Source organism: Nansenia antarctica (genome assembly GCF_963989245.1).
Source record: "Nansenia antarctica genome assembly, chromosome: 17".
In the NCBI taxonomy this organism is placed as follows: Eukaryota; Metazoa; Chordata; class Actinopteri; order Argentiniformes; family Microstomatidae; genus Nansenia; species Nansenia antarctica.
The window spans coordinates 11,925,072-11,951,158 of NC_137687.1; the positions used below are offsets into that span (position 1 = coordinate 11,925,072).

Genomic DNA, 26,087 nt, shown 5'->3' on the forward strand with positions numbered 1-26,087 from the left:
AATCCATCCTTATGGTATAAGCCTCGCTATTTGCAAATAACAAATGTATCATTCTGCAATGCAATACTCATTAAGAGTATGACAATGGGTGTGTCAATGGGGTCATACCAAGGTGCTGTGACATATCCTATCAGGCATGTAGCTGAGTCATCATGGCCGACTCATTGACTGCTGGTTTCTGTTTGCTTAACCTTCTAATAGCCCCATTAGATCAGCCGGTCAGCCACATCATATTGGGATCTTGGGGGTGTTTGAACAACTGTACATACATAACCTGCACATACACATTAAGCCAGGGGTTGAAACATTAGTCATGGAGTACACCATTTAAGTGTGTTAGAATTAGAGCCATGATTTTTTTTTTATTCCAGTTCATGAAAAACTCCTGGCCCAAGTCGTATCTGGACAACATATAAGTAAGTAAGTAAGTAAGTAGTAAGGTCAAAAATCCAATTGCACTCTCCGTTGTAACTGAAATAATGCCCTTCTTTTTTTTCTTTTTCTGAGTGGGGCAGTCCCACTCATATTTTTCCTTTTAATGACAGACACAGTAGAGATTATGACAGGAAGGATGGGTGAGAGAGAGAGAAGGGATGACATGCAGGATGTGTCCGCGGCTGGAATCGAACCGGGAGCCCTGCGGTGCATGGTCAACGATTAATCCACTACGCCACCTAAGCGCCCCAGAAATGAGGCCCTTCTAAGCACTGTCCGGCTGCCACATCCGATCATCTGACGTCTAAAGAGCTAGCCCAGACAAGCCTTCTGTAGTCTGTCAGTTGGTGTGTCTCCGGAGCCTGGAGAACGGTGAGGTAACCCGCAACTCACACGTGGCAATTAAAGCAACAGGTGCTTGGGGATAGCTGTCTCGCATTTGTCGGGTTCCTAGCATGTGTTGCTGGGTTAGCAGCTGTACGCTAACAAGGCTAGCTCCAAACCAGAGTAGCAGCACAGCGAAGAGAGAGGTTATAATCATGTAGCACTCCCCATGTCGTAAATTCACACATTGGCAACTGTTGTGGCTATGATAGCCGTTGTAAATACAGTGCTATTTGCACCTTGGACCGGTGATCAGGAGGTCATGAGTTCAAATCCCACCTGGGGAACCACCACCACTAGTGTGCCCTTGAGTAAGGCACTTAGTCCTATGTTACTCCAGGGAGACTGTCCCTGTAATCTCTAATTGTATGTTGCTTTGTATAAAAAGCGTCTGCTAAACAGTTAAAGAAAAAAATGATGAGAGGGTGTGTGGCCTATTGTTTTTGTGTGAGAGCATCTTTTTTTGTATGGTTCTACGTAGTAAATGTCAGCAACACACCACTCGGTTAAGTTGGAGAGAGTCTGAGGACATCTGCACCTTACCTTACATCTAACAAGTCATACCATTTTTCAGCGCAATTGATTGCACATGGCCTGATTTTTTCAGCGCAACTGATTGCACCCTCGCCTGCTCGACATTTTTGGCATTTAGCAGACACCTTATTCCAAAGCGACTTACAATCAATACATTTGACTAAGCAAGTGAATCATCAATTCACCAGTTTAGCAGGAAGAGTCTAGCTCAGGCCAGGGGCCATTGGCAGTCATCATGATAGAAGAAAACATTTAAATAGTTTTTTCTTTTAGACACTGGAGAAACAGTACAAGGGGGGCAGTAGCAGTCTCAGGAGACACAGTATTGGGGGAAGCAGGTGTCTCAGGAGACATAGTGCTGGGGGGTAGTAGATGTCTCAGGAGGAGCAGTTAAGGTGTAGCCTGAAGAGATGGGTCTTCAGTCTCCAACGGAAGATGGGGAGTGTTACCGGCAACACAAATTGCCAATACGCCTGCGTATTGCACCAGCACCAGCTGAAAATAGAGCCCCAAATATGTGGTTTGATGACAGTATATCAGGTGCATAAGCCACGGTCGTTCCTCATTGGCTTATAAATGATGTGTCCAGATAGTGTATGTCACAGATTTGAAATACTTGTACTGTATGATGCTCCAGGCTTCCTATAATAACCAGCCCCTTCACATTGCTGGTGAGCAGAGGGGCGGTTCTCGCCTCAGGCCCTCAAAACCCACCTCTTCAAGCTCGCCGTCACCAGTTAACCCTCTCCCCCTCCCCTTCCCATGTGTCCCCAGCAGCACTACCTTAATTAGGCCCCGATACTTTCTTTTATTTATTTATTGTTTATTTTCATTATTACTACTCGATCGTTTCAGTTTGTAAAGCGTCTTTGAGTGTCTAGGAAAGCGCTATATACTAAGTCTGATGTATTATTATTATTATAGAAATAGAATCAATAGAATAGCCATGAACCATTGAGTGTGTGATAGATGTGTAAACTAACTGATGGACTTTGAAGAGTGGGTCATCAGGAAGAGGTGAGACTTTGTTTAAGGATTAATGTTGGTTATCCCAGAATGCAGTAGGCTTGTGGATGAGTCAGGGGTTCAATTTGTGAAATTCCTTCTATTGATTCGATCTGTTTTTCATGTATATAATTCACGATGGAACACAATCTGAATACATACCCTGCCGAAACATGTCAACATTTAGTTGCAGACATTTGTTTTTTACAGTTATCATAAAAAAGAATAGAAAGACATTGGTTTCCTAAAAGCTTTCTCAGCAGTTTTCAAATATGCGTAGGTGTCTATTGCCAGAGGGGACAATCTTCATTAGCATAACACCTGTAGCATTGCCATCTACGTATGTACTGCATGTTTGCAGTGAAAAGGAACATAGACACAACATGCAGGGGAATCTTCCTGGATGCACAGTGTACAGGTTTTTTTTACCCATGCCTGCTTGTGTGTTCTGTCATCATGTGAAGCGCATTGGATCACATGTTGTGAGAAATGCGCTATACAAATACAACTTGATTTGATTTGAATAGAACACATGAACCAAATAAAAAGCTGGAGTTTGAAGGTCACTTTTATTTTTCAGCTGCTGAACAACTCAATGGACCTATCGCTAAGCCACGCCCCAAAAAATTGAAATTGTCCAATCATATCACAGCAAAAGTCACTCCAGGCAGAAAACTCGCTAATATCTGATGGTGAAAAGCTTCTAGACAAAATATTCATGTCATCTTTAAAAAAAACATGTCTATTACGTGCTGTGGTAAATCAGAAATCAGAAATGTGCCAACTCCCGCCATTGTAAGTCATTGAATGTCATTCAGTCTCGGTCGGTCAGTCAGTCACTGTCAGTGAAGCGTTGTTTGTTTGTCCGAGTTTTCAAAGGGGCCGTGGCTTAGCGATAGGTCCATACTGTGTTGTATGGACTAAGTACACATGTACAGTAATAACAGCATGGATGATGCCTTATTGAATAAGAACACACAGTACTGTATATATATCCAGGCTTTTTTCCTTGACCACTTGACCAAGCCAGGAAACACTGGGTCCTTGTTACAGACTCTGGGTCAGGTCAGTTAGTCAGGAAAACCCCCTGAACCCAATCATGAAAGATGACAGGAGAAAAAGTTAATACTTCAGAATCAAAATACTGGGATAATAACACCTCACATCATCTGCAGTAGCAGCACTATATTTCAGTAAGCATTTCATTCACACACTCTCTCCCCCCTCTATCCCTGAGTGTGTGCGCACACACACAAGTCTTGGTCTATATCACTTTTGACCAAGATGCCAAATATTTTAGAGAAAACATTTCTTCAGAAAACGTGTTTTGTATCATGGTATAATATTTAAACATGATCTAGACATACTTCTAGACTTAAATTGTCCATTGTCTCATGGCTACATCAGCTAGCCCAACAGTGACTTCACTATCGAAGTTGATCAACAGCAGTTACAGTAGCATTGGCCATAAAGAATGGCCTTTCCTCTATAGAAAACAAGTCTCTGATACACTCTAAGAGTGCTCTTGACCCTAACTCTTCATGGTAATGATAATACAGCCCATACATCTGGGCATCTACAGTATAAAAGATCTGAGCCACAGTGTCCAGTGAATACGTCAGTCTACCTGTAGTGGGTTCATGTGGATTATACAAATATGTGTATCACAGTGTTCACTTTATTGCTAGAACGAATAAAAGTATATATTTGTGTCAGTGTGTATTATGTTCACATTTCAGTGTGCATACAGGCCTATTAGGAGACGCCAGATATAGTATCTCTGAGAAATTGAAGATATTAAAGTGTGGTGGTTTGTCTAGCCTGCCTCTGTGTGTGACTATGGATGTTCAGTATGGCGCTGTGTGTGTGTGTGTGTGTGTGTGTCTGTGTGTGTCTGTCTGTGTGTGTGTCTGTCTGTGTGTGTGTGTCTGTGTCTGTGTGTGCGTGTGCGTGTGTTTCTGTGTGTGTGTGTGTGTGTGTGTGTGTTATGAGAGCACAGTGAGGGTGACGGTCCCTTTGGTCCTCTTCAGGATGCCCACCGCCTCCTCATGAGTGACGCCCTCCAGGGTCTGCCCGTTGACTGCCATGATCTGATCCCCCCGCTTCAGACGCCCGTCCTCTGACGCTGCCCCCTGGAGAGAGATAGACACACACACACACACACACACACACACACACACAGAGACAGAGACAGAGACAGAGAGAGAGACCGAGACAGACACACACACACACACACACACACACACACACACACAGACAGACAGACACAGACACACACACAGACACAGACACACAGACACACAGACACACAGACACACACACACACAGACACACACACACACACACACACACACAGACACAGACACATATACAGACACACACACACACACACCCACACTTTCTCAGTCTCAGGCTAGAAAAAAACGTCTACATTTCGAATCCAAGTTTCAGAGAACAATGTCATTGTCCGAAAAGAATAGCATGTCATAAAACACTGACAACTGGTTTAGGTGTGAAGATCCGTTTGTCCCAACATCCATTCATCTTCCTTTCCCTTCCTTTCCATTGATGATTACCTTTCCGAAGACGGTCTTCACATATATTGGCAGGTCTCCGTGAGGGCTGCCGAACCCCCCGACAATGCTGAACCCCAGGCCGTCTGGGCCTCTGTCCAGGATGATGGTCTTATACTGAGGAGGGCTGTGAACACAGGGGGAAGGACTGCCGTCAGCTAGGTAACACACAGGATACAATCATCTAACAGGCAGGAGTGAAGGGCCTGCTAATGATGTTGGTTCTGCTTGGGTCAGGAGACTCCCGACCCTTTCGTTGAACACTCTGGCTTGGATAGGGGCCAAAAGTGAATTACAGGGGGGCAATTAAGTCATAAGGGTGTGTGTGTGTGTGTGTGTGTGTGGGTGTGTGTGTGCGTGTGTGTGTGCGTGCGTTTGCATGCGCTTGTGTGTGTGTGTGTGTGTGTGTGTGTGTGTGTGTGTGCACGCACACTTGTGTGTGTGTGTATGTGTAGTGTGTGTGTATGTATATGTGCTCGCTTGTGTGTGTGCGTGCGTGTGCGTGCGCGCTTGTGTCTGAGCGTGTGTGTGTGTGTCTGTGTGCATTCTTGCATACTGTTTGTGTCTGTACATGTGCATACACACCCTAGGTCGTCGTGGAAGATGCTGCTAGCAGTCAGGCCTGAGACAGACAGACCAGCAGCTGTCTGCTCCTGAGACGGGCCTGTCACAGTGGAGTCACCCCCCGCTACCACCTGCACAAACACCGCACGCAGAGGGAACAACAACATTAAAAACAACCAAACACTGAGTGACAGCTGAGCAGAGCTGCGCCCTTGTTTAACACAGCCTGTTCTGCCAGGCGCAGACAATGTTAAATATTGTTACATACGTTCTTATCTAAAGAGAAGGAAGGTGCAAAATGACTGTGTGTGTATGTGCGTGTATGTGTGTGGTGTCAGTGTGTGTGTGTGTGTGTGTGTGTGTGTGCATGCGTGCGTGCGTGTGTCTGTGTGTGTGTCTGTGTGCGTGTGCGTGTGCGTGTGCGTGTGCGTGTGCGTGTGCGTGTGTGTGTGCGCGCGCGTGTGTGTGTGCGCGCGACTGACCTGCAGCTCGATGGTGCCGGTGGCGTTCTTCAGCAGGGTCACAGCCTGTGTGTGGCTCATGCCCTCCGCAGGTGTCCCGCAGATACTCACAATCCTGTCACCGATCTGGAGGGGGTCAAAGGTTGATCAAGTCAGAGATAACACATGTTTACGACACCTCGTTCAATACGTTAGTACGACCGAACGTATACTTGAGAGCCGAGTGCAAAACGGCTATTCATAGAACCCATATTCAATGCATGAGAACCATTTAGCAAAAAGCCATTCCCTCTTTTTAAGAGTTACCGACATAATGATACTATTCAAGTTGTCCAGACAGACCCTCTATTCTGTTGGCAGTATATGCTCCGTGCAATAGAGTGAGATTTATTGTCACAGATGGCTGCGACAGCTATTGTCTCCTGTGAGTCTGTCTCTCCCAGAGTGACAATGGTTGTCCTGTCTGTCCTTACACAGAGGGGCCATAGGCAACCATCTTCCATCTTTAAGACTCTTGACCCCCATTAGGACTTGAAGCCGAATTGAAGCCACAATCTTAACTTTCATATCCAGTCCAAGAGTGCTGCCCCCTTCACATGTTTGTCAGCGGTTTGACTTGACCTGAGTATCTTTAAGACCGTAACACATTTAAGAAAACCTTCCATGTCCTCTTGAACAAGGATCTGTATCTGTAGCTACCTTTAGTTTCTGTGTCTGGGCAGCCAGGCCGGTGGGGTTCATCATAGCGATGAAGATAGGCACGTCTCCCAGGGGGCTTCCCACTCCTCCTGCTATACTGATACCTAGAGAGTCTGTGGGACCCTGAGAGAGGGAAACAACCAAACACACCAATCACACATGTAGTCATTACAATTAACACCATGAAGATGAATCATATAATTAAGCGTTATGGAACGAGAAGCCGTGGTATATCGTGGATATCGGCACAGCTAGCGGGGGTGGTTAGGCACGACGCGAAGCGGAGTTACACCCGTTAGCTGTGCCGATATCCACGATATATAGTACCACGGCTTCGAGTTCCGTAACGCTTTCATACAACGGTTACCACATTTATCTATCAATATTTCACAAAAGAAAGACAAACTTTTAATTAATGTATTTTCATTTTAACTATGTTTCATTGTAAATGTATTCGTCCACTGAACAGTTGTTTATCGGTTGCTAAGCAACGGTAAGACTGTAACTTCGATAACGGTAATATTTACAAACGCGGAGTAATATGAAAAGATGTGTCAACATTCCATTTAGCCGTGCGTATGTCATGGATATCGGCACGGCTGGAACGCAAACTGACCAATAGAGACAATGGACCGGATCTATCTGTTGTATAATATTGAGATAGACATTTTCGGATTGTAGCCTACATTATATACAACTGACCTTTGTAAATTCGACAGTTCTGATGTCTTGGCGGTCCAGGCGGTCCAGCGCTGTGGAAACACGGTGAACAACAATTGTCACCCCGAATGAAACAAGACGAACAAAAATGACATGATCGGTATCGTTTAGGGTTTCGACATCACCGCATTTCACAGTGAGACTTACACTCCTGACTTCTGTGTGCGTTGTTGTCGAGGTCACCTTGTAGGCTTCCAGATGCTGACAGAGAGTGAGGGGTCACCTTGTAGCTGCCTGTTTCACTCATCTTCCACCGAAAACAACAACAAACATACCTCAGTCATTCATATCCATTATTTACCCTCTCGTTTCACTGGATTGTTGAGTATAAACACTAAACATAAACCGCAGATAGGGGAAGAAAAGGAACGTCTGCCCACCTGACTACTTTGAGAGAACCTCCTCTCAGAATGGAACGGCCCGGCTTTAAACCTGCCCACCTCCATATGTATAGGGCCAACACAGCACTACAAACATAAACAGACAAAGGCGTTACCCTACCAAAACATGAAGCTAAACAAACCACTCCCTATCACCTAACACAGATGCTAATCATGCCGTTGACGCTATTATGTTTGAAAGCATCTAAACAGATCAGTCTGCATACACACACTGTCTCTAATGAATTCCCCAGATTGGTACATTGATTAAAGTATCTATCCGTGCGTCTACTACATCAACAATTTTGCAGCTTTTTTAAGCATTTGAGACATTCAAAACCAACACTGTTCTGCCTAAGCAACCTTGAACGTGATTCCTCAGGAGATGTTACCTTCAGCAGAGCGGCCACAGACTCCTGGGTTGCTGATCTCACGTCTTCCCCGTTCACAGACAGGATCTGGTCCCCCTGCATCAGCCTCCCGTCTGCCTCCACCACGCCCCCCTTCACGATGTCTGAGACAAACACCCCCGTGTCGTTTCTGTGAAGGATTAGGAGATCATATGAGATATGAGATATGAGGTGTAATTGCAGTATACAGATTGTCCTACAAAGATACTTAGATTTAGTGATTAGATTTAGTTATCTGAAAATCATAACCAAGGACTTTCATAAAGCCTTGATACACATTTGAGCTTTAAAAAAAATGCCGGTTGAGAGAGGACGCTGGCGTTGCTTGTTCGCCGCTTCTCCACCCGGAATCTAGGTGTAGCCTAATTGCAGTATACAGAGTAGATTGTCCTACAAAGACACTTAGATTTAGATTTAGTAATCTAAAAATGTATTAGGCCCCTATACTTTCTTTTATTTATTTTTTGCTTCTTTTTATTATTACTACTCGATCTTTTCAGTTTGTAAAGCGTCTTTGAGTGTCTAGAAAAGCGCTAAATAAGTCTAATGTATTATTATTATTATTATTATTATCAAATCAAAAGAGCGATACAGGAAGTGGTGCCACAATCAGGAGCATAACTCATAACTGGATTGTCACTTTTGTCCCTGTTCATTTTTTGCATTCCTAACATAACGATGGGACCGTTGTTTAAAGCTTCTGCACAACTGAAGTGTCAGTCTCAACCTTAAGGTAACTCTAAAAATGTGTGTGGTTAAGCTTTGCTTCCGTTCGCCAAAGACACTTGGCGTTAGAACTGCTTACCACTAACTGCTAACCTCCACATTTTTGTTTTGAAAGAGAAAGAGAGAGAGAGAGAGAGATGGATAGAGAAAAAAGAAGGGAAAGTGCCACTATTAGCTGCCAGTGCCTTCGTAGCTAAACCCGTTCCTGAGCTCTCGGCCAGAGGTCATGTGACACTTCTCTCTGACACCGGTGGTGAAAAGGCCCTGAGGAGCAACAGGACAAACAGGGCCTTATCTAGTGGGACGAGATAGGAGGACTATAGGACAAGATAAGCTTACCTATGACTGAACATGTGTGTGTGTGTGTGTGTGTGTCTTTGTGTATGTGTCACTAGTAGGTGTTTGGTGTCTGAGTGCATTTTGTTTACCACAACGACTTGGACCTTTAAGCACTCCTCCATCTCTAACAACTACAACTCCTACATGTCCTCTGATATAACAACGCCTAACGCACCTCCTGTTCGTCCCCTTCGGCCTCCGAATGACTATGAAACCCTCCCTCCACCAGGTAATGCTGCTAGTTCTAGTCGTCAGCATCTCTATACTGTAGGATGAAGCAGTGATGTAGTCTAGTTTTTTCTAGTGGGTATCCTGTGATTTTTCCCTCCCAGACTCATATCGTTCATTTCGGAAACGGCATTAAAAATAAATCTGCGCTCCCTGTCTAACATTATGGCTAATATCTAATATGACATGTTATAAGGCTGATCTGTGCACGATAGTGCTGCATTTGGTCATATTTCATGTCGCATTTCCCCCCCATGATGGTATATGACGCTATAGTCAGCCCCAATGGTCCAAAAGTCAGTGCTTCGTAACACAGACGGGGTGAATTTTTTGAATGAAAGTGTGAAAGTTCACACTCAAGTCACAAAACGCTGTTACGTATCCTCGCACATCTTTAAGTGGGTATACGGAAATCCTTGGCCTTTCCTAGTGGGTATACGACGTAGTCCTGCGTAGACTACACCACTGGGATGAAGTACCTTCTCCCTACGATGCTGAGCCCCAGGCCTTGGCCAGGCTTCTTGTTCAGCTCGACGGTGAAGGCGTCCCACAGATCCTCCTCCTTGTACTGGGCCTCGTCCCTGTACACGGCCAGACGCACGCGCTGGGGGGTCTGGCGCAGCACGTTGATGGCCTCGTCGTGAGTGGCCACGCGCAGGTCGATACCGTTCACCTGAGGACAGGAGGGAGGGAGAGAGGGAGAGAGAGAGGGAGGGAGGGAGAGAGAGGGAGACGGAGAAGAGTCACAAAGGGAGGGATTGCATGTTCTAAATTCTTGGTAAATAAATGGTATATGGACTGACTTATATAGCGCCTTATTCCAAAGCGCTTTACAACGGCCTCTCATTCACCCATTCACACACCAATGGGGGCAAGCTACCACGCGAGGCGCCGGCCCGCTCACTCTGGAGCAATTTGGGGTTCAGTGTCTTGCCCGAGGACACTTCGACATGTGGCCAGCTGGGGCTCGAACCGCCGATCTGCCAACCGTGCGAACATTAGACGGCAGCTCTACCTCCTCCTGCGCCACAGCCGCCCAATTCTTACTACTCGTAAAGCAAAAATGTACTTGACCATGGCTGCTGAAACCTGGCTCCTTGCTGGCTCCAAACTGTGGTGCGTATCAAAGGGGAAATACCCCATTAGTGCTAGCATAGCCACGCATGGCCTTTCCCACAGTAGAGTTAATGATATTGGTTCTGCTTGGGTCACAGAATGGGTGGCCGCTCTCTCACTTCTCTCCTGACCCTCTCCTTACACACTCTGGCTTGGATAGGGGCCAAAAGTGAATTACAGGGGGGCAATTAAGTCATAAGTCATAAGGGTGTGTGTGTGTGTGTGTGTAGTGTGTGTAGTTAGTGAGGCGCTACCGGGTCCATTGAACACGCTACCATGACTAACTGTCTCAGTACCCGCCCCTACCCTGCCTCCATAAAAAGCACGGGGTTCAAAGGGGGGTCGACGGAGAATTAAGCCGGCCACTCGAGACGTCATTCTAGACATCACGTGAGATGTCCTGCCGTGACGGTGTAAGCGGTGTGTATACGTGGCCTTTGACTGTGTTAGAAAGCTCTCCCTGTTTAACCATCAATTCATGGTTCACATAAAAAACCCGATATCGGTAAGTTACGATTCAATCTGATGTTAGATTGTTGTTTATGTATTTTATGAGCACAGCATGCAAGGGAGGTTTATGAGTCCGGTTGTGATGGCGGGATATACCTCGAGGACCTGGTCACCCGCCCAGAGCCTCCCATCCTTGGAGGCGGCTCCCTCCTCGTAGACCTCGTGGATAATAATGGCCCCCTTGAGGAAAAGGAAAGACCGAAAATGATTTAAACGATTTAGGAGAGAGAGTGGGGAGGGGAGGGGAGGGGTTGACACCGTGGTGGTGAAAGAGGTGTGTGTGACAACCAGTAGAGAAGAAGCGAAAACAAAACAAAAAGAGACACAGCCGACAGAGAAAATGGATGAAAGGCAGGATAACTATGAAGAGAGAAGTCGTCCCCAGGGAGAGATAATTACACCAGGTAAAGGAGAGGGAGAGATAAGGACAGAGTTGAACAGGTTGACAGGCGCTGTGTTTGTTGTGCGTGTGTGCGTGCGTGTGTGTGTGCGTGTGTGGGTGCGTGTGTGTGTGCATGCGTGCCTGTGTCCATGTGTGTGTGTGTGTGTGTTTGTGTGTGTGTGTGCGTGTGCGTGTGTGTGTGTGTGTATGTGTGAGTGTGTGTTTAATTCTCATGTCAAGGGTCACATTCCAGGCCTGGATATTGTCTGCTGTGGCTGGGCCAGACAAAGAGCTATTCCTCAGGCCCCAGTGAGCAGACAGAATGGAGGGGTGAGGAGAGGAGGAGGGGAAGAGGGGGGCCGACAACATCATTTCCTACATTCCATTGCCTCCACAACTATTTCTGAACTGGGGTAGTACTGTCACACACACACACACACACACACACACACACACACACACACACACATAGTATGTAAACAGTGCCAATTGGGTCTACACATCAGTGGTTTTCTTATGCAGCATTAGAAAGAATATGACTGACTTATCAACTATGCTCTGGCATTTAAACAAGTATACAAGAGTATGGGTTCTAAGAAAATATTGGTTTGGCATTACTGTGTGTGCTATCCATCCTTTCGCAAACCTTCCGAGAAAACGTATTTGATAACTGAAGATGAGACAAGGACACTTCATTCGAATAATGTTCAATATGCCTGCGCTTGGACCTGTCTGTTTGACTCTGGCTGAAAACAGAGCACTGTGTTCAATGGACCAGTGTTTCTGTTGTTGTCTATTTTCTGTTTGAGGTTGTCTATTATGCACTCTTTGTTTTAGTCATTTGTGTGCTGCACAGAATAATATGCTGTACTGAAAACAAATTCCACCGGCTTTTGGTTGTGTGGCTAATAAACTATCTATCTATCTATCCGTCTGTCCGTCTGTCTGTCTGTCTGTCTATCTTTCTTTCTTTCTTTGATGTAGTGAAATGGCAGAAGGAGTAGCGTTGTCCCTACCAGTAGAGTATCACAGCCCCCCACGATGCTGAGCCCCAGGCCGGTGCGGCCCTTGGAGATGTCGATGGTGGTCTCACAGCCGGGGATGATGGGACAGGTCACTGGGTCGGAGGCCAGCGTAGCAGGAGTGGATGGGCGACTTGAGCCTATGAGATCACAAGTTGTTATGAAAGGATCAAAACTAGGAACTAGAACTCCTTCACACTAGAATCTACCAGGGCACTGTGGAGGTCACCGAGCTTCAGATTTATGCACTTGTTTATGTATTTCTTGAACTGTTCTTAAACTTGAACTGTAGGACCTGCACTGGGTGCTGAGCTCCAGTGATTAATGTTTTTGTTGTGTGATGATCGTGCATTATTTATGGCCATGAACTGTGGAAACTGAATTGCCCTTATTTATGCCCTTCGGGGATAAATAAAGTATTCTGTATCTGTATCTGTATCTGATATCTAATTCAGTTTTTCTCCTGTGAATGAATAAGCTACTTTAAAGTACGGTCAAAGAGACGTTACTGTAACAAAACTTGGTAAAAAAATAATACAAATAGCATTCTACTTGCACTCTAACCATATAATTGTGATCAAACACATGCTGGAAAACTCTTGTCTGGCTGGATCAAAGAGATGACACAGGCTGCCAACTTACTCCTGATTGGCTCTGACTCTGCCTGGCCCAGGGTGGCCATGGAGACAGAGATGGTCGGTAGGCCGGTGACGACTCCCTCCGTAGCCGATTCGTCTGTACAGACGGTCAGCTTCACCGAGCCTTGAGCCCTCCGCAGCAGAGAGTGGACCTGAGATGGAACCCAATATTATTCATTTCCTTTTGTTCATATACAATTAGGCCAAGTCTCAAACAGTTTGCTCCTCCAGGTCCCCAATACCATTCTGCTCGGCTGCGCCGCGCCTGTGGAACAGCCTTCCTAGCCAGCTAAGGGCAGTACAGAGCCTGGACTCTTTTAAGACAGACCTAAACACTTTCTATTCAAAAAGGCCTTTGACTGCTCAAACTGTGTTCATTTGTGTGATTTATTTTGTGTTTTTTACTATCACATTACACTACACTAGACTTTACATGTAATGTACAAGGTGCTTCCTCTTCTAGAGAGTGGTAGAACATGCTCTGATGGTTACTGTACATGAGAGTGCAACCCCAGGATAACCCAGTAAGAAGACAGATGGTACCTTCTCTACAGGGTAGCCCAACACTGGCTCATCGTCCACCGCCAGGAGTTTGTCCCCAGCCTTTATGCTGCCGTCCTGCAGAATAACGCAGAGGAGAACACGTTCACTGCTGTCACCATGCAATCAACACTGAGTATCATACAATTAGCCTCATAGCATAATCGCCTAAGTCATAATTTGGCAAAATTGAGATATCTGCCTAACTGTATTTTCCTAACACCGCTGATTCACTGTGCATTATGTGCCTATGCCATCAGCCTATCAGAATGCTTGTTACATTCCAAAATCACTATCTGCCCAATACAAGTCATCTCTTTGGTATAGGCATTTTTGACTCTACATACAAAGATGGCTCGGCTGACCACAAGTGAAGCATGACTTAGGCGATTATGCTACGAGGCTAGCGATATCCAATATAATTTACCGGGGGTGTTACCGGGGTACATACTTTTCCTGCTGGCCCGTGTTCAGTTATTCCCTCAATCACAACTCCGTTCTGGTTGTCCTCGCAGAAGGTGATGCCTATCCCACCCTCCTCCTGATGGCAGACATGAATACATTCATCACGAGCCTTCGCTAGCATCAACCACTAATTGAATAAGTAATTTGCTGCGGGAAAAAAAAATCACGCCGAACTTTAGTTGAACTTGTCATAGTTCAGGGAATGCGTTAATTCGAAAAAAGTTTGGAAGCAAGGACCTTTTGTCAGCAAGAATCACCTTTACTCAGGCAGACTCTAACTCAGCACTTTGTTCCTAGTGAGAGGAAGTGACAGACCTGACAAACATGTCTCATGTCTCTGGATCCAGAACCTCCACCAGATGTTGCCTTCATACCGTCATCCTCCATTACATAATAAAACATGTGGATAGACAGAGAGGCAGGCACTCCCATCCAGGTGTTTTGGCTTCTCAGCACTTCATTAAATGTGTTCCTACCCCCCCCCGCCCCCCCCCACCCCCCTCCCCATCTCTCGCACCCTATCATGTTCTCTCTCATTTTCCTCTCCCATACTCTCCCTTATCACCCCCCCCCATCTATCTCTCTCTTTCGAACTATGCTCCTCTCCTCCCTCTCCCATTCCCTTCCCCTCCCTCTCATCTCCTTTGCCTTTGTTGTGAGTTCTCATCAATAACAGACCCATAGCTTTTTGCTAGAGGGTGCTGCAGTTATGTAACTCGTAGCTCAGCGGTGCGGTGGAGTGACTTGTGTCTCACCTTCAGCAGTGTGACGTGCCGCACATATTTGAACATGTCGACATCAATCGCCGAGGGTAGAATGGAAGTACAAGTTTCCAGCTGGGAAAGAATGGATTATGGATTATGCAACGAGTGCAATGAGAGTACAATAAGAGAGCACTTTCAGGTCATTGTGTACAGCTACAAACTAGGAACATGTTCAATAATAGAAGAGTGTTTATGCAACACAGAGGATAAACAGTACAGTATCAAAACTGACTGACAAAAACAATTGACAAGCTGTGTGTGAGTGTGAGTGTGAGTGTGAGTGTGTGTGTGAGTGTGTGTGTGTGTGTGTGAGTGTGAGTGTGAGTGTGAGTGTGAGTGTGAGTGTGAGTGTGTGTGTGTGTGTGTGTGAGTGTGAGTGTGAGTGTGAGTGTGTGTGTGCGTGTGCGTGTGTGTGAGTGTGTTGTGTGTGTGTGTGTGTGCGCGTTGTGTGTGTGCGTGTGTGCGTGTCTACCTCTGTCTGGGTCTCCAGTGTGTCTCCATGCTCCCATACTGGTCCCACGGCCATCTGGTTGAGAGCGTCTGTGTTCCTGTCCAACAATCATAACTCAAGTAAATCACTACTCCCTGCTTCAGGACACCCTGGTCTCTGTCTGAACGCCGTAACTCATATGAATCATGTATCTGTGAACTACAGTATAATTCAGGCTGTCAGTACTAGTGTTCCTGTTCAGAGTCCAGACTCAAAAGGCATCATGTCTGTCTTTGAGTCGAAACATGAATCATCAAAAGAATAGAGTTTAAGGAATCTGTGGGTACATTCGAGTACATTTGTGACAGTCTGATCATTTTGGTCCGCATGTCGGCAAACCAATCAAAATGTTCAGACTTTTCTTTTGAAACACGGAACTACGTTTCAACGTTGTTGGGAATCACAACACAAACTCGCTAGTCAAGCCAAAACATTGCAACGCGATTGATTGCGTGAGTAATCCCCACTGCTACCTAGTTAACTATAACACTATTATGTATAACACGATTATATGTGCTTCAGCCTGATTGGTGCATCTCAACTGTCTTAATGTGTCCCCTCTCCTTATCTCCCAAACACATGACAGGAAGTGTTTTGAGAATTTGCTTTCACCTGTTCAGTTTAATCACATTGGTTTAGATATAGCAAATTAGATGACTGGGGGTGTCGTGGATTTCAATGAGACTCAAGATAGCGACTTACTTTAAATCGAAACCCTAACCCTAACCCTATTTATTAAAAGAATGGTCTTGACAACTCGAGTTGACCCAGTGTCCTTAAGCCTCGCACAATGGGAAAAAGCTCTGAAAGACTGAGACCCACTCACACATGAATACATCTTGTACAGTGTCAACATAGACACAACAGTGATAACGAGCCTGCATTCCATCAATGTTCATGAACCCAGGGAGCCTCAACTCAGGGCAGAGTGTTCGCAAACAGGACAGATGGACTTTCAACAACTTTTCAATCTCATGGAAACTCCCGTGAAGCTCTCATGGAAACTTACGGTTACATTCTGTGTGAAATGGACAGACATAGGCACTATATTACATTCTACAATTCATATTATGTTAAAAAATCCCCTCACAAGGGAGGAAGCCACTTTGGACTGATGTGCCCTGAGTCTGAACGTGTATCAGTTTGGATATGATGATAATCTTTGGAAACTGAAGAGCTCCCTCTACTGGGCTTTTAACAGCAACGCATCAGGCGTGAAATATTGGAGGTACATGGCTCTTTAGAGGGGGGGGGGGTCGCGGAGTACTGGCGTAGATGGATAATCTCTAAAGAATTTTGACCGTGTACCTGATAAAGATGATCTTGACCTTCGACGGGACACTTTTGATGATGGAGGAGGCGTTCTGGTGACTCCGACCGTAAAGAATCTGCCCGTTGATCTAATGGAGAACAGGAAAATGGGTTAGACGCATGACATTTCATTCAACCCAACCCCCAGATAATATCGGTGATACAAAAACACAACATCCATATCAAGTCAGACAGGAAAAACAGATCAAGCTATGTTTAGTCTGATCAGCAAAGTGAAATGAAACAGGTTATCAACACCATCAGTGTTGATCAGGGTTCCCACACCTTCTGAAACATCAAATTCTAGCACCTTTCAAACACCTTTTTTTTTTGAGAGAGAGAGAGAGAGGGGAATTCAAGCACTTTCAATGACCCATGTCTATTTTCAAAAACTTTTAAGACCTTGATTTCTTTTTCTCAAATTCACAAACTTTCAAGGATTTCAAGGACCCGTGGGAACCCTGGTTGATGTCGGTGACCTTTCACCCCAAACCACCTCCTCACCTCTAGCAGTTCATCCCCGACCACGATGCGACCGTCCTTGCCGGCGGCCCCGCTGGGGTCGATCCCAACCACAAACACACTCATACGGGAGCGGTCGCGGTTGCCAGCCAGACTGAGACCCAGGCCGGTCTTGCCCTTCTCCAACTCAATCATGTGTGCCACCCCCGGGAGGCTACCGTAGCGCTGGATGACTTTCTCTGGAGGCGACAAGTCAACACAGTCATTATAATAGAGTTAGATAGTAAGAAATAAAGTAGAATAGGTAGCAGAGATATCTGCAGTATGAATGTACAAATCAGGCCACTCAAAAAATGCAAGGTGGAGGCCCTCTATTGGCAGCTAGGAAGCACTGTTACTGGCCACTCATCCCTGCAGTCTATTTTTGAACGGGCTACTCTAAGGCAAGCTAATAGAATTGTCACGAATCCCTCTCATGTCCTACATGCAGAGTTTGAACTACTGCCCTCTGGGAGGAGGTTTAGAGTCTTCCGCTCTAGATTAAACAGGTTTAAACATTATTTGATTCCGGTTTCAGTTAAACTTTTAAACAGCACCAGATGAATGTTGGATAGATTTTACTTATCGTTTTACTTCTACTCTTGTCTGAATCAGGGTTGCCTTCTGTCTGTGTTTTAACATTGTTGTAATTGTCTGTTGTTCTTTTTTGGCTGCAGTGTGGTGTACCGGTAGGTAAGCCCAAAACAAATGTCCCAGTCATGGAACAATAAAGTGACTTTTGACTTTTTGACTTTTTCTCAGATTGTGACCTGAGAAAAGATAGAAAAAATATCTGATCTAAGGCCAGGTTCTGCTTATTTCCCCCCCTAATCATTAGTGTGAGCATTGGGGGGAGGGGGGGGTAAGCTGATCCTAGATCTGTGCTCATAGAGGTTAAGGGTTGGACTCACTCCAGCTGTAACCAAACTCATCCTCCTCTTCCGTTTCAGCCGGTCTGTCTGGGATCTCCGTCAGGGTGTCTGTGTCCGTCTCCCCCACATGGGGCACCATAGGCAGGGAGAGCGCCAGGGTGGCGGGGGAAACCTTCCCTGCCTCCTTTTTATGTGGCTGTGTCCCACATTGGCGTCCAGAACATAGGTGGGGTGGCAAACAAAAGGCATATAGTCTATTAGGAATAAACTACAAAAAACTGGTCAAACTCACCTCCAAATCAGCCTTCAAGAACTCACTCATGGACACTTTTAACGACACGTGTAATTGCTTCTAAACTAGGACCCGTCCCCTGCTGGCCTGCTGTTGTTTGTTTGTTGGTCTGATTTGTCCTTCAGGCTTGTAACTGTTCCTGTTCTCTGCTCTGTTTTATTTGTCATGTTTAATGTGTTTTAACTTTTGTATTTTCTTTTACCCCCTACCCCCTGAAAAGGCTGTGCCTTTTGCCAGGTCGGCATTGTAAATAAGAATCTGTTCTTAATTGTCTTACTTGGTTAAATAAAGATTAAATGAAATAAAAAGTAAAAATAAAAATATTACGTTTTGAATAGAGGTTGTAGTTAAACCTGACCTGTTATGTTGGCATGGCACGTTACTTTAGAAGTTTACTCTCTTCTCTTGATGCTGTATGAGCAATGCTTACTTTTTTACGTTGTTTTTTTTCAAAGTGTTTTTAATGCATGTCATGAGTTCCGATGTTCTTGAGAGCAGTTACCTGACACAATTTCAGTGAAGTCAAACGACCCTCCACAGTCCATCTGATAACATTCAAATGGACACTTACCTTTAGAACCAAGGCAACAGCATCAATCAAAAGCATGCTTTTGATTGTCTTATTAATAATAACAATAATAATAATAATAACAAAATAACAATAAAACAAAAATCTCCAGATGCAGTTGCATAGATTTTGTTTCCATTTTAAAGCCAGGAAATCAAATATTTGACATTTTTGGGAGGAATTAGAATCGGTAATTTTCATATTTTGCTAAGCAATTAGCAAAATTCCAACTTTGGTATTAAGCTTGGGAATCGACGTCATGACGCAGCATTGTGGGATACGGCCGCCATGTTCTTTGCTCTTCCAACCGTTGACATTATAGCGCCTCCAACTGTTTACATTTTCTGTACGTCATGCTTCGAGATAGCTAATGGAACGAAATTATATACCAAATAATGGAAATAACGAATAAATAACAAAACGATGTACCAAAGAATATGGCGGCAGTGGGCGGACATAGCAACCGTGACGTCATGTTCCCGAGAACAATTGATGATGCTATCAGTAAGCAAGGACAAGCAGGAAGGATTCAGAGAAGTACAGTGCGAGAGGTGTTAGGAAAGCATGTATGCATGTATAGCATGTACCAAACACAGTCAATGTAAAACATGGAGTACATGTGGAGCACAGTTATGTTATCGCATATGGAATACACAGTACTGTTGTCAAACAGTATATTCCATAGGACAGCGATACACGCATACCTGTCGAAGGAAATAGAGGGTGAAAAGCATGACAACACAAAGACCCACAAACCTTAAACGGTGTAGGAGTGAAAGGGTTAGTTGGGGAGAGGCGTAGGAAAAGTCTACTGTGACTCTCAACCTCCTAGAGAGAACAGGGAAACACCGGTGACATTCAGTGAGACACTACAGGGTTACAACAGGACATCACAACGGCCAATCTACCGCTTCACTCAGACCCTTTCTCACTAGTGATGATTTACACTGTAGGGACCTATTTCAGGTATGTGACATCATGAAGGTTCCATAGTTTTCCATAAGCTAATGCTATGCTAAGCTACTGCTAGGGTTTGCTCCTATGGCAACATCGAGTACCGGTAGGTTATATGATAGAGAATGAGTGAAGTCCCATATACAGTACTACAAAGAGTACGACTTACGCTAAGTATCTAAATCTCTATTCTTGAAGGGCTGTCTTGTCTGCATGAGGAGTTTGATCTCATATATATATATATACTTTTTTTAATGTTCTACAATTGTCCTTTCCACAGTCACTGTGGTATTGTTTACTGGGCAACAAAGGTGACACATTTGTAGTAGAGGGAACCTACTAATAGAGTCGAAGCACAGTAGGAAAACGTGCTGTGTACTTTACAGAGGCGAGCCCTCCATTAATAGAGCATTAGGGGTTGGATTGGGGGTAAGACCCTGCGACATACCAGCGTCATGTCCAGGGGGTGTACTTGTACATCAAGCCGCCTCACGCTACGGAAACAGGAGATAGGCTCCCGCTCCTATGGGCCGTTAGGCTCCAGAACCATCAGTTCTCAAGGCTACTTAATAACTTTGCCGTTAATAGAGCACAAGGCTTCTATAGCAACACAAAAACATGATACAGACGTCATGAGCGGAAGTTATATAGAAATACTGACCTTGTCGTTACGGGCCCTGGCGATGGCTGCTGCTCTCTCCTCCTTGGTGTCCGTTGTTGACGACTGCCATGTACAAGAGGGATGGTCACAGTCTTCAACTATTCATATCAGCAGAGCTTCAATGTCATACAGTATCTTGAAATGTGTGACTCTCGCTCGGAAGGATAACATCGACAGGCTTTGTAGTCAAATGGCCATTATGTAGTCAAATAGAATCAATCAGAAAAGGTCGGTTTGACTAGAAAAGAAGAAGTAGAATTTAAAAAAAAAAATAAACGTTATAGTCTGGCTTTAGTCTTTTTAATGACTTGTGGTTCTAAAGGCTTGGCAACACCAGTTGTATTGGATGGACTGTCCTTGGTTACAGCGGTCATGCAGATTGGGGACCAATAATAATGCAGTGGTCAGTGACGTGGGCAGCCCCATTATTCCACTTGTCACCCAGGAGCAGACCTAAAATATTCTAGCCTGCCAGCCAGCCAGCAACCACATTGGCGGTATGCAGTAGATGTTGTTGTTTACGGTGCTGCTGGTGCATCATTACTTCAGTTTGCTTTCAGTTTCTTTTCCGTTTCTTTAACTTTCCCATGAGCTCAAATTAATCAATAGAGTCAATGAGCATTGTTAATTTAAAAGAGCTAATCTTGGGCACTGCAGGTGGGAAGAGGAGGACAAGGCAAACACAGAACACTATAAAAACGGATGCTCAGATAAACACACTGAGATACGCACACATCCACAGCACACAGGAAAACAAACCTCCAGACACTCAGACATTCAGACACACACACACACACACACACACACACACACACAAGCACATACACACTCACAAATACACGCACACACACATGCATACACACACACGTGTTCGCGCATGTACACACACACGCACACACACACACACACACACACACACACACACACACACACTTACACGCACACACACACGCACACACACACACACACACACACACACACACACACACACAGGAAAACAATCCAAATTCAGACATTCAGACACACGCACACGCACGCACGCACGCACGCACACACACACACACACACACACACACACACACACACACACACACAGGAAAACAAACAAACCAAATTCAGACATTCAGACACACACACACACACACCACACACACACACACACACACACACACACCACACACACACACACACACACACACACACACACACACACACCACACACACACACACACACACACACACACACACACACACACACACACACACAAAGGTGCAGGGTCTCTAACCTGGAGCTGGGAAGGTAATAAGCAGGCGGAGGTGTGATTAGTGGAGCAGGGGGCTGACCCAGGTTGGGTGTTTAGCCGCAGAAAGGGCAGGGGCGGCCTCTAAAAGCAACACAGGGTCAAAAGCTGACAATCTGAAGGGTATGAAACACAACGGTAGAGCCCGTGACACAATTTAATTGGAGGTTGGGTCCATGAAAAAAATAGGAAAAAAGGAGGACAGGAATACCTCCGGAATTATTCAGATGAGCCACTTGAGGACACATTCCTAAATAATCAAAGCTTCTTTCTCTGAAGGAGTCAAACTACGACGCTTCAAAGAATCCCCAAGACTACATTTAAATTATTTACCTCTCTCAGGAGGAGAGAGAGAGAGAGCGCGGCATTAAAGAGGAAACAGCAAGAACGTATCATTATAGCGGGTAGGCCGGACCCCAGTGGCTCAATTTAAAAGGGGCATTATCGACCTGCCCTGAGCACTTAACCTTGGGCCAATTAAACAATGTGGTCACTGTTTTTCCCAGAGGCATGATTCCAAATTGCCCTGCATCTCTTTCTGGTGCACACTGTGCATGTGTGTCGTAACAACAACAACGTGTATTCTGGACTCTACTGATGTGCAAAGAGAGTCAAAGAAAGAGAGAAACAGAGAAAGAGAGAGAGAGAGAGAGAGAGAGAGATTACCTGGCACATACGATGCGGAAAGCGTGTTAAAGAAGTGATGCTGTGTTTCTCTATGACTGGTGGTGATGAGGCAGGGCTATAGATTGAGTCAGGCTGAGAGACGGAGGAAGGGAAGAGGGTGATGCTGGAATGGTTAGTGGAAAGGTTGTGGAAAGGTTGCAGGAGAATGCCTGCAGCGTGCCTTAACATGGTATTTCAAGACCTATTGCAAAGCCAGCAGCAGCTTCAACTGGATTCTAGTTAGTTAGTCATGCTCTTGAAGCCTGAGGGCTCTTTAAAACCAGAGAATGTGATGCATCAGAAAACACAGCCAATAGAACGATTTCCCTATGTAAAGGTGTAACTTAACCACAAGTGAATGCAATGTAATACCTACTGCATCTAGGTGTCCTTCAATCAACAACGTGCAAGCCAACACAGTTTCTCTCAGCCTAATGCCCTCCACCACGTTCTGTGGACCACTATCAGTAAGGAAAGTAGTACTTTTTTTTTTTACTATCCTTGTCATCTGTGCTTTGTAGGCTATTCATTTTAGTATGAAAGCACACTAATATCTTGTCATACCACTGGAGACTTAGTAGCTTGTAATACACTCTACAGAACTATTTCCTATAAACAGGATGTGTTTGCAGCCCTACACTGACAAAACGAACATACTGACAAAACAACAAAAAACATAATTCCTCTAACATGCTAATTCTGGAGGTAGGCTAGGCTAGGCTCCTCTAACATGCTAATTCTGGAGGTAGGCTAGGCTCACCCTGGGCCTGTGGACGATACTCTGGACCAGGAAGCTGACAGGGTTTCCGGCCCTGCGGATGGCCTCGACGGCCTGCTCATGACTGGCGTCTCTCAGGTCCACACCGTCCACCTGGAAGACACACGCAGACACACGTTCAAAAGTATCAGTATCAAACGGTATCAAAATAACATCAGAAGCATCTGCATAAAGCTATATCATCTCACAGGCTGAATGGACATGTTGTATCCTTTTGCTGTACTTTGGCAGAGTGTCAGGCACTTGGTGACACTGTATAACCAGCCACTGCACCTACAATCTACTACCCCCCAGCACTGCGTCTCCTGAGACACCCGCGTTTCCCCTATACTGTGTCCCGTAAAGACTTCTACTGCCCCCTTGTACTGTTTCTCCAGTGTCCATATAAAAATTAAAAAAACATATTTCTTTCTTCTATCACAGAGACTGCCAAGGGCCCCTGGCCTGAGCTAGATTACTCTTTCTGCTGCAACTGGTGAACCGATGATTCACTTGCTTAGTCGAATGTATCGATTGTAAGTCGCTTTGGAATAAGGCGTCTGCTAAATGCCAAAAATGTAAATGTAAATATGGCCCTGTGCAGGTTCACTAATATCTCCATAATATAATAGGCTAGTAGTAGTTGAAATGGGTACTGAAAAATGCTGTTACCTCTACAATCCTGTCGCCGGTCTTCAGAGTGCCGTCGCGACCGGCAGGGCTGTCCTCCAGAATGTGCTTGATGAAGATGCCTCTCATCACCTCTCCATTACTGAGGCGGCTGCCCATCCCTCTGCCCCCGACGATGCTGATGCCAAGAGACTTGCCTGCTTCTCTTTGGAGCTCAACTCTGCAGTTGGGCAACAATGATTTTTTTTTAAAGATTTAAAATCCAATCCACTCCAAGGTCAGGAGGAGTCCAGTACCACTTCTACCTGGGCTGGAAAAGAAAGCCTGCACATCCTGGGGTTCTCTCTAGGATGAAAGCAGCACACTCCTGTCTCGGAGTAACCAATTACAGCCACTCTCGTTACTGTAACTGACTGAGTCAATTTTTCAAAGGTTTTTACCTTTTTTTTTCTGAGTGGGGCAATCCCACTTATATTTTTCATTTTTTATTGGATAGAGAGAGTGAAGATAGACAGGAAAGTAAGGAGAAGAGGGCATGTCAGCAGGGCATGGGCCGGATTCGAATTCATGCTGACATGTGCACTGTAGACCGCGCTGCTAGACCACTGAACCACCCCAGGCCGATATATATTTTTTAATCATCCATTACTGTGGACATCCAACCCAACCACCTGTCTTATCAACAGTCCAAGCTGGTGGAGGTGGTGTAATGGTGTGGGGAATGTTTCTTTCTTGGCACAGTTTGGGCCCATTAACACCAATCAATCATCTCTTGAATGCCACAGCCTATTTGAGTGTTGTAGCTGACCATGTGCATCCCTTCATGGCCACAATGTACCCATCTTCTAATGGCTTCTTATGGGTTTTATGAACATGACAATGAGTTCAGGTCACCGGATCTGAATCCAATAGAACACCTTTGGAATGTGGTAGAATGGGAGATTGATAGCTTGAAAGTGCACCTGAAAAATCAGCAGGAAATGCCATGATGCAAGTATGTCATCATGGACCAGAATCTCAGAGGAATTTTTCTAGCATCTTAAGAAATCAACCCCACAAGGAATTTAGGCTGTTTTGAGACAAATGGAGGCCCTACCCAGTATTAGTATAGTGCTCCTAATCAAGTGTTCAGTGAGTGTATATTCACAGAAGAATCATACCAGCATTTGCAGGTTTTTAGCCTTTTTGCAATGATATGGTGTTGACGCTAAAGGCGGAACAAATGCTGGCTCCCTTAGACTCTAAGTTAGACTTAAGTTATTTCCTAGACTTGAACTTACTTTTACTTCAGTAGGATATTTCAGTACTCTTCCTAGATTTGTAATGTTGTAATGTTTTCTTGAGTGTAAAGTGTGATATTCTTATGTCCTGTAGTTCTGTTTTAAATTGTTTATAACATATTATTTCCCCTGTGGATTTACCTGCCCAGGGACTGTTGGTGCAATTTAGCTACCCAGCTAATTCAGGGAGAGTCGATGACTGTCCATTGTCCCTTTTAAATAAACGAATAAATAAATAAAATACATTTGTGTTACACATTTCCTATTTCATTTCCTACTCACTTCCTGGGCTGGTTCCAGTTACTGTAGGTGGTGCTCTGGAGCTCGCTCTCCTCTCCCTCTCCGTCCTCACGCTCAGGGAGTTCAGGGACTCCTCTCCTAAAGTAACACAAGCAAAAGAAACAGCAGACTTTGTCAAACACATTCATTGCATTAGTTTTGACTGTGTTGATACTTTTTATTACATATTGCCATTGAGATCCATTTCATTTCCACATAACACGGTTGTATGACCTAAGGCCTAAAGTCTAAACCTTGTGTTATAAGAATAGGAAAGTAAGTATAAATATAGAAAGGACATTGCTAGGACAGTCGTATGTGAAAGCAGCCCAAAAGAAGTATTGACATGCCTCGCCCTGTTGACAAAGTCTGGGGTCTGGAGTTAACCACGTAACTAGACTACTCTAGGCTCTTAGATAAATATAGAATAACACAAGTACTCTAATTATAGCTAATCTTTAGGGGGAAGAACAGACCAGGTTAGACTTACTTGGGAGTTGATGACATGTTAGAAAAGATGTCATCCTTGGCCTGCTGCTCGAGGCTAACCTTGTACTCTTCCAGATACTCGGCAGGGACATAGGTGATGCTGTGAACACACGCACACACACACACACACACACACACACA

The 26,087-nt window shown here is 44.9% G+C and overlaps 1 protein-coding gene across 1 annotated transcript in view; it reads right to left on the minus strand.

Annotated features, from left to right (window-relative positions):
* Positions 1–4,343: 4,343 nt before the first annotated feature.
* Positions 4,344–26,087, minus strand: part of mpdz (multiple PDZ domain crumbs cell polarity complex component) — a gene marked incomplete at both ends in the record, with an annotated part of 54,702 nt that continues 32,958 nt past the window's right edge. Inside the window, 26 exons of the mRNA XM_080547295.1 lie at positions 4,344–4,490; positions 4,935–5,058; positions 5,517–5,626; positions 5,978–6,082; positions 6,656–6,778; positions 7,358–7,407; positions 7,523–7,622; positions 7,756–7,842; positions 8,148–8,295; positions 9,938–10,131; positions 11,181–11,264; positions 12,483–12,628; positions 13,131–13,278; positions 13,670–13,744; positions 14,118–14,207; positions 14,887–14,967; positions 15,368–15,443; positions 16,694–16,785; positions 17,201–17,397; positions 18,109–18,265; positions 20,545–20,607; positions 22,512–22,604; positions 23,272–23,382; positions 23,941–24,118; positions 25,461–25,556; positions 25,948–26,046. Coding sequence (XP_080403421.1) covers positions 4,344–4,490; positions 4,935–5,058; positions 5,517–5,626; positions 5,978–6,082; positions 6,656–6,778; positions 7,358–7,407; positions 7,523–7,622; positions 7,756–7,842; positions 8,148–8,295; positions 9,938–10,131; positions 11,181–11,264; positions 12,483–12,628; positions 13,131–13,278; positions 13,670–13,744; positions 14,118–14,207; positions 14,887–14,967; positions 15,368–15,443; positions 16,694–16,785; positions 17,201–17,397; positions 18,109–18,265; positions 20,545–20,607; positions 22,512–22,604; positions 23,272–23,382; positions 23,941–24,118; positions 25,461–25,556; positions 25,948–26,046 — 2,974 coding nt within the window. The remainder of the gene's footprint in view (positions 4,491–4,934; positions 5,059–5,516; positions 5,627–5,977; positions 6,083–6,655; positions 6,779–7,357; positions 7,408–7,522; positions 7,623–7,755; positions 7,843–8,147; positions 8,296–9,937; positions 10,132–11,180; positions 11,265–12,482; positions 12,629–13,130; positions 13,279–13,669; positions 13,745–14,117; positions 14,208–14,886; positions 14,968–15,367; positions 15,444–16,693; positions 16,786–17,200; positions 17,398–18,108; positions 18,266–20,544; positions 20,608–22,511; positions 22,605–23,271; positions 23,383–23,940; positions 24,119–25,460; positions 25,557–25,947; positions 26,047–26,087) is intronic.